This window comes from Neomonachus schauinslandi, chromosome 1, assembly GCF_002201575.2.
Source record: "Neomonachus schauinslandi chromosome 1, ASM220157v2, whole genome shotgun sequence".
Taxonomy (NCBI): Eukaryota; Metazoa; Chordata; class Mammalia; order Carnivora; family Phocidae; genus Neomonachus; species Neomonachus schauinslandi.
Window position 1 is genome coordinate 191,282,989 of NC_058403.1, and position 14,808 is coordinate 191,297,796.

At 40.7% G+C, this 14,808-nt stretch overlaps 1 protein-coding gene across 1 annotated transcript in view; it reads left to right on the forward strand.

Moving 5' to 3' along the window:
* Positions 1-14,808, forward strand: part of ERC2 (ELKS/RAB6-interacting/CAST family member 2) — a 917,787-nt gene that overhangs the window by 868,448 nt on the left and 34,531 nt on the right. Inside the window, exon 16 of the mRNA XM_044912797.1 lies at positions 11,403-11,550. Coding sequence (XP_044768732.1) covers positions 11,403-11,550 — 148 coding nt within the window. The remainder of the gene's footprint in view (positions 1-11,402; positions 11,551-14,808) is intronic.

Consider the following 14,808-nt stretch of genomic DNA (forward strand, 5'->3'; position numbering starts at 1 on the left):
GTGGAGGCATTAATCGACTATTGTCTTTTGTTTTGTGATTTAATGTTTCATATGCATTTGTTTTCTTTACCAGAAGAGTTTGCAAGCCCTATCCCTTATTGCTCCCGCATACCATCTAGCACAGTGTTTGTCCATAGTAAATTCTCTTCAGATATGTGTAGAGATTAAGCCACAGATTGACATTAGATGGTTCTTTTATGCCACCACCCATGATTGTGTCACCTCTCAAGGATGCTTTTTTCTTGGTCCTCTCACTAATGGGCACTTAGAAAACCCCTTAAGCATTCTGCAGCCACATTCTTCTCTGACTCCTGCCTTATGTCCTGTGACTTGAAGTTCAAATCTAAAGGAAGGTGCTCCACTTCTGCTCAGTGGTGCAGGACAGCCTCAAGGCTGTCCCGGGAGATAGATGATCTGATCTCAAAGCAATCAGTCAACAGGTCAGTATCTCAGGGAGTGGTAATCAGTATCAGGTTGGGATTTGATCACCAGGAAGTTTCTCACTAAGTGGTTTTCCAGATCTGAGGGTACCCAATAAAGGGACTGGGATCTGTCACCTTTCAGGGCTTCTAGTCCCCTTCTTCCCACTCTGATTTGTGTAGCAGGCTCTCTCCTGTGGACTGGGTTGTCTCTAGTAGGTAGTCTTGGGTGCATGTAGGATTAGTAGTTGGATATTGTGGAGAAGGAATTGCTTCAATCTTTTAAGTCTTCAAGGTTAGAAAGTGATAAAGAATTACAATTATCTGTGTATTATAAACAAGCAGATGAAGAAACCAATAAAGCTGCTTTTTTATGGAAGAAAATTCTTAGGTTGAACTGCATGAAATCACTGGTATTTGATTGTTTCTGACACAAAAAAAGTACACTTCATATCATTCAGCCTAGAGCTATGAATATGAGGTTTCAGGTTTCTGTTTATTTGTTCATTTTTGAGCTTCTGGATTGTAACTGCATCACATTGGACATTCAGAATGAAGAGGACAGGATGGGAGAGAGCTTTTGAATCAATTAGTCCAGTATTAGATGCCCGTGGGTGAACATGCCATGTGAATTCTTATGCCCAGCCTTTGGGTTGGTAAACAGGATTCATGGATATCTTCTTTGCCTGGTATTGCTAATGATCTGGTATTCGTTACTGAGAGAAATACAATGGTATTTCTTTGTGTTTTGTGGCATTGTTGCAGGGTCGGCCATCATGACTATGTGCATGGAGAGTCTCTGGGGTCTGCCATATGGTAGCAGGAGTTGCGCCTGTCTTCTTTGTCCTTTCCTCCCCAGTACCTGGTACGCAGTGGGTACTCGGTTAATACGTGTTCAAGGAATTGAAGAACTGGGCTCTGATCATCTGGTTAGTTTATTCTTCCCTGTGTGGTCAGTAAACAGTCACCCAGAGGAACACGTTCCCTCCAGTTGCTTTGGAGTGGACTTCCTATTTTCACATCAGAAATATTCTTGCTTCTTAGTGATCGCTCCTCCCGGAGTGGAAATTTCACTTCCATGAGCCACAAGGCCACCCATACTGTAAATCTGAGACTGCTTTCTATACTATTGTGTCTTGGGCTGGTTCCCCCACGATTCTTTCCAGATGTGGAGTGCTTTCAGGTAGTTTACCAGACTCTTTCATTCTGCATCCGCTGTCTGGTTTCACATTCCCTCAACCTCTGAGAAGGAGCATTCTAGTAGTGTCCCATATATTATATTCATGAATCCAGAAATTTCAGGTAACTAACAGATATAACTCATTATTTCTGGATTCACTAGCGGATTTTTGTAACTCTTCATTGTATATATGTCTTTTAAATCAGTTGCTTTGCAATGTAGTACTTTAGGTGTATGTATGTGTATGCATAGTTTTATACTTCTGTAGTTTGGGCTCTGAAATTAATTTATGGTCATAGAATATGCTCTTGCATCTCTTTTTAGTTTAGAGTTTATGATACACTGGTGAAACCTTGCTGAGAAGTGGCCACACGCATTTGCTTTCTCTCCCGTTGACACATGCAACAAGTGGCTAGTGAGTGTGCATTAGACAGACTCTAATGTGTTTTTATGGCAGCATTTTAGCAATTTCTTCCCAACATATAACGGCTATAAATTTGGTCCCACTTTTTTCCCTCACATTGTTGAAGTGTGTTCAGAAAAACATATCATCCTAGTTTTTAGGTATGAAACCCCTTTGGATTTACAGTCTACTTTATTCAGTATGTTCTAGCAAATTCATGTATAGCAAGTACAGAAATGCTGATACTCTCATTCATTTGGATGCAACTATGTGTCCATTAGGTTTTCCCTTTTTAAAAAAAGGCACCTAAAACATGCCTATCACCTCTTAACCCACCGCTCAGCAGGCCCAATCCTATATTGAATGTTTATTTGATAATTTGGTAAGTGATCATTTGAATCTAAACTTCCAACAAGAAATGAAAACTGTGAGCAGAAAGGGTATTAGAATGTGGGATGCCCTAGCTCCTTACGCATTGTGGGGCTCTTCTGTGGCTAACATTCATTTGTGGTGCCTTTTTAGAATATAGATGATAGAGATGTAATTACTTCGGGAAAAACTGGAAAAGGGCAGTATTTTTTGCAATGGCCACGAGATGGCAGACCTAAAATCCAGACTTCTCAGAGAGATTTACTTGAGGAATTATGTCTTTGAGGGTGCTTTAAAAGCCATCAGCTTCCCAAAGGAAGACTCCTACAGGTTATCCTGAATTGCCGGTCAATTCTGTGGCAGGCGCCGCGAGGGAGAACATCTTCAGGCTGAGGGGAATCCGGTTAGCCTTCCTCCCTATCAGATATGATGCCTTCCTGCTCCTTCTGGAAACCTGCTATTGCTTGGCATACACAGATATACCACTCTGTTTCCTTCCCCCAGTACAGACACACCGCTGCCTTTTTCCTTTCCCCTGGATAGGAACTGTCACAAAGGAGCTGCTTCCACCAAATTTAATTTTTTGTATTTCTCTCTACAAGATCTGCTTTACAGAATCTTAATTCAATTTTCTTCAAATGTTGCATTAGCAAAATTCTGGAATGTGCCCCCTTCTGCTCATATTCCTCTTACAGCAATGACATGACAATCTGTTTTGTTTTTCATTATAATTTAGCCTATGGGAATATTCTGTTCCAGGTAAACATAAATAAAGGGAGGTTTGATTTAAGACAAAAATTTCAAATTAAGAGGGGAAATATTTAGTTCAAGATACAGGAGGGCAATTTGCTGCTCTGTGCAAAGACTTGCTAACTAACAGATCTTAGTTGCATTAAATATACAGTAGAGGGAAAATTAAAATATATTATCTTTTGGGAAATATATATATACATATATGCATGTATATACTTTTATATATCTCACCGATAAGAAAAAAAAAATAACTGATCAGATACCCTGAGTGCTAAACCTTGTAGTTAGTGACCTATTTTCTGGCAGTTATTCATTTCCAACCAAAAAGTTAATGTGATAAGGCAAGTGTCTGGACAGTAACTGATCATCCATGGACAATAGGTTTAGCAAAGCTCTGGCCCACAGTGAAGTCCAGATGTATTCGGTTTTCCTACTATCAATCATCAATAACCCTTCCAGGGAGTCTGGTTGGGTGTATTGCACATAGAAAGCTACATTGGCAGAGTTAAGTGGTCAACAGAGATGCTTTCTCATCACTGAACTAGAATAATGGGAACAAATGAGAACTATAGTGAGCAATTCTACACTAATGCCTGGTGTGCCTGGGGAAGTGTCGGAGACCCTTCATTTTATTTGCCCTCCCTCCCTTCCAAATTTACCATTTTGTAAAGATTTTTTTTTTCAATGGAAGATTTTTTGTTTTGAAGTTGTTTGACTTTGGTTAGATTTTGCACTTGACCTTGACTTTTAAAAGGTCACCTTTTAAAACACGTTTCCATTTCTCATGTGGCATGAAATCGCATCTTGCGCACTTTTGTGGGGCCTTTCCTATCAGTTTGGACAGAAAGAGGTTGAACAGTTATTGATGAAATCAGACCTGCCTGGCCTGGGATGCAACTCTTCTATGATGAACACACTGTGTCCATACTCAAGCTCTGTTTTCTCCTTTAAATTTGTTTGCGAAACAGACATCATCTCAGGAAAGTCAAATGTGCAACTAAACAGAAACCAATTTCAGAGAGTCGGCCTTGAAAATAAGTGACCCATTGGCATTTTTAGAATGTTTACTGTAAAGGAGAGCCTGGTAGAAAATAAGGCAAAACTTGAATCTTTACATTGGTGGTATCTGTGTTATGTAATAACAAGTAATGGCTAATATGTGTGTGGTTGTAGCAGGCACCGAACAGAATCTCTACGTGCATTATCACATTTAACTCTCACAAAGATTTAAGAGACAGTGATTGTCATCCTTCTTAGTTCAATTATGAGGATATCTAGGTTTCAGAGTCACTAAGTAACTTGCCAGGGTCACAGAAACGATATTACTGAGATTCAAAACCAGGTATATTCAGTTCCAAAGCTCAGGCACTAAATTAGTATCCTAATCAAGTACCTAATCAAGTCTTAAGGACATGAGTGATGTTTTATTTATGTAGATAAGTTTAAAGAAATCATAATAGGCTAAAAATCGAAAGAAGTAATTTCTTATCTGTGTGTGTATGTGTGTGTGTGGGGGGGGGTGCACACAGTAATCAGTAATACCACACACACATCTTCTACCAGGACTTAGAGAAGGACTCCTTGCTCCTCCCATCTCTCATTGCCTTCTATCAGTTCTCCCGAGGAAGGAGAATGGAGAGAGCAATTTAGGATGGCGGCAGTAGCTCTTCCTGGCACTCATCCTCAGGCCTCTTCCATATGGGAAAGTCAGTTGGCCTCAGAATCCCCGAACACCCTTTGTAGGAGGATGACAAGAGGTGCCCCCATTTGCCATTTCAGTGTCCTGAAAGCGCACCATGTTGCCACTATGGAGCTTCCTGGCCTGGCCGCACTTGGCGGAACCCAAGGATGGCTCAGCTGCCTACTTAGGTCATGCCCTGAGTAAGTAGTGGGGTAAAAGCTGGTGCATGGAGCAAAGAGCTTCCACAAGACTTCATGGCCCCTGTGTTAGGAAATTCCAGTCATGTGCTATTAGGTTTCAAAGACAAAATTCTCCGTAATTGGAGTAAACTATTTCTTGAGGTCAGTTTTAGGTGGGCGACAGAGAACAAACCGCATTACGGAGTCTGGGCTGCCGAAGCCCGGCCTTTACAAATCTGGTCTGTTCTTTGTCCTTGCTGGGACTTGTGGTTGTTCAAACATATCTCCCCCTGTGGGCCCCACCTTATGTGAGTGGCTTTGCTTTCTGCGTGGGCCCTTCTGCATACACAATACATCATTCTGCTGGTGGGGAGTGTTGATATTAATTGATATCAGAAGACTTTCGTTTCTCAAGATGCTTTTTTAAAATCCTGCTTTTAAAATTGAGGCAAATGAGCATGTATCTCCAGGGTTGATCACCGCAAACCTCCACCCATCCTCACCCCAGGGGTGAGAGAGAGGCTGTTTTGAACAGGATCTTTCGTCACCGTCTGTCTTAAGTCACCTCCTACTGAACTTACGGTTGAAGATTCAGGGTCATGAGGGAAAGAAAACAGTAATTAACTGGGAAAAGTTGATTGAGCGGAATTTTTTTTTCCCACAGTATGATTAGAACATGACTGCGGGCTGAGCACCATACATAATGTAGGTTCTCCCTTGCATGTCATTATCCAAACATTTCTTAATGGAATGCATTTTTTAAGCATCTGCTTTTGTAATTGAATGTGTTCCTAAAGATGGGTCAGCTCACTAAAATAAGAACCTGCAAGAAAAAAAATGTGTTACTACTCCCCTCCCCCGCCCCAACCCAATTTATAACAGTTCCTAATTGATCTGCCTCATTTACAATTCCTAAAATTAATTTTGGACCCTCTCTCAGAGCTCAAGTCATCATTAATAGAGCGACAGCAACAGGGAGTGAAATAGAAATGTTTATAAAGCTCCCTTTTAAATTGACTGTGATAAGTGATGTAGTGATGTATTACCATCAGAGGATTCTGGAGCTCTCTTTGTGAAGGTTAGCCACAGGAACACTCAAAAGAAGGCATTTATCTTGGTGGGAGACGCCCTTCAGTCTTCTTTTGTTTTATTCCATTGAGGTTTTTCTTTTCAGGGTGGCTCAAACCATTTTTTTTGGTGTTTTATTAGCTGTATCTTGACTACCTCCTACAAACTGAATGACAGCAAAGGGCTATTAAATGTGTTCTTGCACATATTTTTATCCATTGTTAACCCTGACTAAATGTGTGTGAGGGCACAGAAGTCCCCCCTCTTTTTACTTCATTGTTGCCCATATTTGTTAAAGAAATTATTCCCCTTGACGTTTGTTTAGGCTGCACTTTGATAAAATGCTGTCTATGGTCCACTTTCTTAGCTTGGTATTCAGCAGACTCTTATAGATTTATTTCTCTTTGCATTATCTTATCTTCCTTTCTAGCTTATTTGGGCTTCCTTTTCATATTTTAAGCTACATTTTGGGGCATAGACTGATCACCTTAGTAATTGTATACTAAAGCACTGCAGTGTTCTAAAGATAATTTTGCAAGACTTTGGCATATACTTAACCCCACTAACTATCTAAAGATGAGAAAATAAGTTCTTTTCGTGTTGTCTGTGAACAGAAAGGACAGATTAACTGCTGAAGGTGATTTCAGACTTAAAGAAACTTTCTTCAGGTTGATGGCACCGTAACAATTTCTGAAGCAATATAAATCTGGCCTTGAATCTAGATGATTCACTTGATGGGGAAAATAATGAGGATTTTTCTTTGTGTTTCCAATTTATATCCAAATGTCTCTTCATAGGTACACACTTTATGCTTAAGCATGTTTTTAAAACATGTAGATATAAAAGGGCATTAGAAATGCAAATATTTCAGTTTTCCCACACTTTCCCTATCGGAAAAAAAAAAGTGGTAACATTTAAGCTTCCTAATTTATTACAATGCTTGCCATTTTCTCAAAACAGGCCTCGTGTATTTTCAGTAAAGTATTTGTCATTCGGCTTTAAGTAGATGTATTAGCAAATTGCCTTATGGGAATTGCAAAAAGTGTAGAATCTGATATAGGGCTGGCAAATGAAATTAATCTTTAAAAAATGTATGTTCAGTATCCCTCACCCTCAAAAGCCCCTGACTTCTAAAGCAGGGATAATGAAAACCCATAACATTGCAGAATTAGCTTACAGTGATTTAAATTGTTAGTTGAAATGTATCAGCTTGATAAAGGATTATTTAAAACTCATTTTATAAAGCTTATTGCTTTAAAAAAACCACAAATGCAATGATTCTATCAGCCTAGAATTTAGTTTTCTTTGCCTGTCGTCCCTGTACAAGTAAGAAGTGGCTAGATATAGCCTTAACATGTTCAGAACATCTTTCCAGATATCCTAAAGTGTGAAATGTTCATATTTTTCTAGGTTTATACACTTTTATTTTCTATCAATTACTGTTTGACTTAAGTAGACTAGAATTATTGAATGTAAATTTCAATTAAGTTATTTTAAAAGAAATGATCATTAGTTTATAGTCAATATTTAAAGGAGAGTATATATATTTATATATTATATATATAAAATCCTTGTTACATTAATTTTGCTCAGAGTTCTATAATTGTATAATACCAGCATTTATAAAACATATTTGTTAGCCAGAAGCAAACAAAACAAAGTAAAAAAAAAACAATAAGGAAAATGTTACAAGGAACAAAATGGGTTATTTTGCATTAATTTAATGTTGATGAGTAGTGGTTTTAAATGTACTTTTTAAAAAATGATTTTAAATGTATTTTGATGTATAATAATTAATAATAATAGGATTTGGGACTATATTTAGTAAAACATCTGTAAAGAATTAGGAATTGATACGTGTTTTATGATCAACAGTTTTCTAATCAACAGAAAACTGAGAATTAGAAATTAATTTGTTGGGACTTTTAGTGATATTACAAGAGGATAAATTAGTGTTAAGTCATGAAAAGCTTAAATTATAGAATTACAGGGCAAAAGGAGTTTAGAAGTGTCCTTCTTTATGTTGATAATGACTTTTAACAGTTATTAAAGCTGTGTAATTCTGAATTTTTACCTGAAAGAGGAAAATGGGTTGAAAAGGACCGTAGGACATAACACATAAAAGTGGACACAGGGAACCTACTTAGGCAATGATTAGAACTGTCCACATGGGAAATGATGCTAGATTGTGCCAGATGTGTGTATGTGAAAGTATGTGTGTGTGCACTTACCTGTGTATAAAGAGTGAGAGGCACAGAGAGAACATAATAAATACCTTGATGGGCAAATGGACAAATTTCACATATGCCAAGCATTTGAAGCATGCACCTGCAGTTTATTTGATGACTGAAAAGTTTCATTTATAATTTTTTAATGTTTACGCTCATGATATTTTGTGAGAAAGAAGAAGAATGCAGGAAGGTATAGGCAGGAAAAAAGCAAAAACCAGCCTATCCATTTCACCACCATGAGATAATGACTATTAGCATTTGGTGTCTTTCCTTCCAATTTTTTTCTATGAATATAGTTTTATGTTTGGGGGATCTTATTGTGTATACACGTGCACATCAAGAACTGTGAGGATTCTGAGATTCTTCCTTAGTGACATGCTAACAGGTTAGCCTGCCTCAGTTTCATGGATGCAGGTAGATGACCAGAGACTTTGAGGTCAGAAACAAAGGACTTCATTGCTTAAGGTGCAGAGAACAGTGTCAGCATATTTATGTCAGTTCTCCTTTCCTCAAGCCCCATGGAGGCAAGGCAGAGGGGTGAGATGAATAGCTGTACCTACTGTGGGTTGCATTACAAGAGAAGAACCCTGAGCTTACAGAACCCGAATCTTTTATAATGGCAGTAATATGACTGCCCTTTGCTCTGGACGGAGATGCTATTATATGAGGGCAGTAAGCATGCCTACCCTTTGATCCTAAGGGAGAAACTATCTTTCTTCCAAGGCCATTCACTATACAAACATTCTGGAAAGGTTGTGGGAAAAGAAGATAGTGCCTTTGCTTGTAAAATGTGCAGAAATATGAGACACATGGAGAATTGTCTCTCAACAAATAAATGTTTTCACAGATCTTTTTTCATGAGCATTTTAAATGCTGCATATAGCTGTAAAGAGTGAAATATGGAGGGGCACCTGGGTGGCTCAGTCGCTTAAGTGTCTGACTTCGGCTCAGGTCATGATCTCAGAATCCTGGCCTTAGAATCAAGCCCCATACCCCACACTGAGCTCCACAGTCAGTGGGGAGTCTGGCACATGCACACTTGCTCTTTCTCTCAAACAAATAAAATCTTTTTAAAAGAGTGAAATGTGGAGATACAGCATAGTCTATGATCAATCTCCAAATTTCCTACTAATGATTTCTTAGGTTGTTTCCATTAAAAAAGCTTCACATGGACATTTCAATTTGGGGCAGAGTGGGGTAAAATATTACAGTCACCTTAGGTGTGTGGTAGTTAAGTTGGAGTAGGTAGCGAATGGGCTCTCCCTGATCTGAAGGCTGTGCAGCCTCTTCAGCTTGGCTTTATGTACAAATATGCATGAGCTGTGAATAGTAAGTATGTCTGTTGTCTCAAGATGTTATCCAGAAGGAGACAGGCTGTGTGAAGCTGGATTTGAATGCTGCTGTTGATAGTCCAGCCTGCACTGGTTTTCTTCTGGAAAGTGGACATATTCCCTGACATTTCTGCTGCTCACATGTCTGACTGAGTCCCCAACAGAAGCTCCTACTGCCTGCCATTAGCAGGGCCCAGAGAAGGGGGAAAATCTGAGATCCAAATAATGACCATCTTGTTCAAACATCTGGAGGGGGCCTGGTCTGGAGGGGTTCTGGTCTGGAAATTAAAAAAGACAAAACAGGATCATGACCAGGTTTTAGTCCTGGGACTTGTATGCAAAGAAAATATCCAATACAGAGGCTTTCCCAGGGCTGTGAGGTCTTACAAGGTATCTAGGATGTGGCAGAAGTGATGCAGATTGAGACAAGACTTCCTTAGTGTGAAGAAAGACTAAATGAAGACACCTGGAGAGCCATTTTCTAGTTAGAAACAGTCCCCCCAAATTCCATGTTGAAATTTGCAACAGATGTTGCCAGAATATCGAACTGTAAAATGGGAGGAGGCAACTCTAAGCAATAATCAGAGATTAAGGGGTCAAAGCATTGTATTTTTTTTTTTTAGAGGGTGAAGAGGGGCAGAGGGAGAAGATCTCAAGCAGGCTCCACACCCAGCATGGAGCCCTACCTGGAGCTCAATCTCATGTCCCTGAGATCATGACCTGAGCTGAAATTAAGAGTCAGCCGCCCAACTGACTCAGCCACCCAGGAGCCCCAAAATTGATAATGTTTTTAAAGATTACTTTGGGTTTTGTTCTAGGGAGACCAGTGGGTTGCAGGAATAGTTGCTGATGGTTAGGAGAAGTTTGATAGCAGTAGATCAGTTTAGGTAAGGAATGTCTTTTCGGGCGCTTGGATGACTCAGTCAGTTAAGCGTCTGCCTTCAGCTCAAGTCATGAACACAGGGTCCTGGGATCGAGTCCTGCTTTGGGCTCCCTGCTCATTGGGGAGTCTGCTTCTCCCTCTGCTCTTCCCCCTGCTCATGCTCTCTCTCTCTTTCTCTCAAAAATAAATAAATAAATAAATCTTTTAAAAATGTTTAGATAAGGAATGTATTTTGGAGTAAAACCTACTGAAGTTTTGATGGAGTGTCTCTGGGAAGAGAAGAAAGGGAAGGAATCAAGGATGACTTCTAGGTTTGGGGCTTGGGCTACTCAGTGGATGGTAGTATAATTACTAGATAAGAAGGCTGAGGAAGGAATGATTTTTGGTGGAAGAGCAGGAAAGCATCATTAATTACATTGAGAATGAAAAGCACTACCCTACTAAATATCTCGGCCCCTTCAAAAGAAAATCTTGCATGAAAAAAAATGATAGTGATATTTAAATTGTTGGCCAGTTTTGTTGGGTTGTCTTGGAGTACCTAGAACTTTACTTGGCAAATGGCTGGATGGGTGGGTGGATGGATGGATGGATGGATGGATGGATGGATGGATGGATTACAGTGTCCTAGAAGTGAATGCTCATATTGACTCCCTCCATTTCTAATTTGCAGCTTTGTCTGTGAAACAATGAAAGATGACTCCTTCAGAGGAACCAGTGCATGCATCTCAGGGATTCTGACCCAGAATACTTTGTCCATTCTGAGAATCAAAGAGTTAGTTTGTCTTAAACATTGTCCATAATTCCTTCCCATTAAGACAGTGTTCTGTGGTTCATTTCAACTGTAAATGACAATTATTTTTTTTTACACTTCATAAAAATGATCACAATAATTTTTATTTTACCAGACAGGAAGCGCTGCTTGCGGCAATCAGTGAAAAAGATGCAAATATTGCCTTGCTGGAATTGTCTGCTTCCAAAAAGAAAAAGACTCAGGAAGAAGTTATGGCCCTCAAGCGGGAAAAAGATCGACTCGTGCATCAGTTAAAGCAGCAGGTGGGGCCTCCTGCGCGAAAGGTGTGTTTTGCTGGTTTTGGGGCCTTGGGTGCTTTCTCTGGGTTTAGCTACTCTGCATTCTCCCATGTCCATCGTGCCGGCTCAAGCAGCTAAAACCAGGTAGGAATGAAATGGCCCAAGTTGTTGCTGGAACATCATTTTACTGCTTTTCTGTGTTTATGTGCATGTGCCTGGGCTTGTGTGGTTTGCAGCCAGCGCTATTTTCCTTTCTTTTATATTCACATCATCTCCCCAGAAATAGCTCTCAGGTCTCTTCCTTCCAATGGACTTTGTATGATTTCTGACTAAATCTTAGAAACTACTAATTAAATTCTGGGCACCTTCGTTACCTTCTGTCTTGCTCACATTCTGGGCCCCATCAGTAACTCTCCTCATCTAGTTCTTTAGATTTCTTTCTTTCCATACTTCCAACCTTGGTTCTTCAACTAGTTTCTTTAGGACCTTTCAACTAAGGAACATCTCCCAGCCCCTAGCACTGCCAGACTATGCTTGGGGACCTCCCCAGCCATTATTTAGTTAAACATTTTTTAATCACCTATTTACTCAATTATCCATCTTTTTCCTCCTCTCTAGGCCACTGTATTTCTTCTGAGGGAAAAGAAAGGAGGGAAAAATGAAGGAGGGGCAAAGTCCTAACTTGTACAGAAAGCAGTTCTTTTCATTTTGGAGGGTTTTCTGGAAGTGGTTTGAATGGAAACTGCACCTGAAGCATATTGCAAAATCATTCCTGAAATCTTCAGACCTTATTTCTTCTCCATATAGAACATGGGGGCTTTTGGAAGCAATGGTTAAAGATACTCACTTGGATTCTAACTTCATTATGAAACCAACTCAGCATATATTATGGCTCAGTGGTCTGTGGTCTCACAAGGTGACTGTCACATCTTAGCTTGGGCCACATGTGGCTCTGAAGCTCTCTAAATGCCACATGGTGCCACATGGAGTGGGTCCACATCAATTTCAGCCCCCAGGACTGGTTCTCTGTCTACTAGGGTGATCTGGGCATAGAGTGCAAGGTGAGTGGAAGAGAAGCCCAAAGAAATAAGTCCCTTCCCTTCACAAATGGGCCAACCCTTTCCCTCCTCAGGAAAGAAAAGGCATCCTTTGACCCTAAACCAGAGTCCATTTCTCATAGGGCTGCCTTGCTGAGAGAGAGAGACCACTGCCATGCCTGGGTGCCCTCTCCTGCAGAGGGAGGGTCCCAGTCACTGCCAGACATCGGGGTCATTCCACAGAGCAGCATGCCTCGCTAGCGCTGGCCCTGGGGGTTGGGAACCGCTTACATCTGACCTCTTCGTTTGGGGCTGTGCATCTTCTACACTGGGTTTCCACCCACCTGGCCACAGAAAGTCAAGATAAGCCCCCTTCTTTGCTTTCTCCTAACTCCTTCCCTGTGAGCCCTGAGCCCTCCCCTCCTGCACCTAACCATTGTAGCTTTCTCCCACAGGTATATAGACCTAGGAAACAGCCCCTGAGCTCGAATATACCATGCACTTGTGATGCTGGCTACAGCCCAGATATTACGGCCAAGTACCACGGGTCCAGCTACGATGCATACATGATCCAAAGGTCTCAGGTCAGTCAGTAGCTAAGGAGACACTTGCCCCCACCGTGGGGGTTGGGGGGTGCATAACAGCCACATCCTGCCTTGCCCTTTACCTCTTTTAATGATTTCCAGTACTTGGTGGCCAAAAATCCTGAGACCATAGATGATGGCATTATATCTTGACTTGTAATGTGATTTCATCTATTATGTATTTGCCAATGGTTCCAGACTTGGTGGCTACCCTATGGGGCCAGCTTTTCTGAAAAGGCCTGGCATTGCTGCAAAGCCAAGACTGCCAGAGGCCTTATTGTCAGGCATAGTGGATTATATTTTTCTTTCTGTCTCTCAGATACCTTGCTCCCCAGATCTCCTTCTACTTTTCCCAATAAGGAATTTTTTTAAGGCTGTTTTTTTTTTTCTTTCTCAGCATCATGAAAATGCACTCCTGGATTCCAGGAAGGATTGAGTGTAGCCCTTCAATTTGCTCCTGGGAAACTGCACAAAGCCTTCATTATTCACGACAGGCTTGGTTTTGGGTATCGTGGGGCACATTTGGGAAACCCCAGCCATGCAGAGTTAGGCTTCCACCTGAACTAAGGCAGGATCTGAAGGGCTGTTGTGGGAAAAAAGAAGGCAGCAAACAAGAAGGATGGGTTCCTCAATTATTTAGGTTTGAAATCCTTACCCACACCCTGTAGGCAACAGAGGAAAAAAAAAAACCCACATGAATTGATGTACCCTTGTTGTAAATGATATGATTCTAAGAATAATGATTAACTGGCTTATAAAAGTGCTCCCTTTTTATTGAGTGTTTGCTCTGTGCCAGGATGTGTATCCAGTGTCCCTCGGGAACTTTGTCCCATGGTCCTCACAGCAGCCCTGTGGTGTGGGTGGCAGATTACCTCCCTTTTCCAGGAGGCGTAACTGAGACTCAGAGTGTGGAATAACCAGCCTAAAACAATTGATAAGCAATAGAGCTTGGGTTTTGGATAGTCCACCTGAGTCCACACATACCCCACCAGGTTCAGAAAGGAATTCAGAGTGACAAGCAGAAGGGTATTCCAGAACCTGTGGGGTCCCCTTACCTTTGTAAGCTTGAAGTAGATGCCATTTAAGAATGGTCTCTGGCTATTCATAAGGGGTGGGTTCTGCCTAGAGCACTTAGGCTTAAGCTATTTGATCATGTCAGTAATTCTAATACTTCTGAGTTCTCACCACATGCCAGGCATGGGTGTAAAGGTTTTACATACACTGACTCATCAACTCCCAACAAAACTGAAGGGCTGATGCTCTTATAGGAGAAAGAACCACAGGTCCAGAGAGGTTGGGTTCCTTGCTCAGGCTTCACAGCCGGACATTCCATGATGCTTGAAAAGACCCTTTTCCACACAACCATGACTGTATTTTACAGCTGCCATCTAGAGTTGGACTGCTTAGGGTTACTCTTGTTTGAGCACTTGTTAGCTGTGTGATCACGGGCAAAATACTAAACCTCCATAAACCTCAGTTTCCTTGTCTGTAAATTGGGCTAATAATCTAATTCCAAGTATTGTGAGTATAATGTATATGAAGAGCTTTGCACATGCCTAGTACATAATAGGTGCTGTATATTTATGAGCTGCTATTATTACTACTACTACTACTACTATTACTAATTGATTTTATCACCACCAACCCTTAGAGGTAGTTTG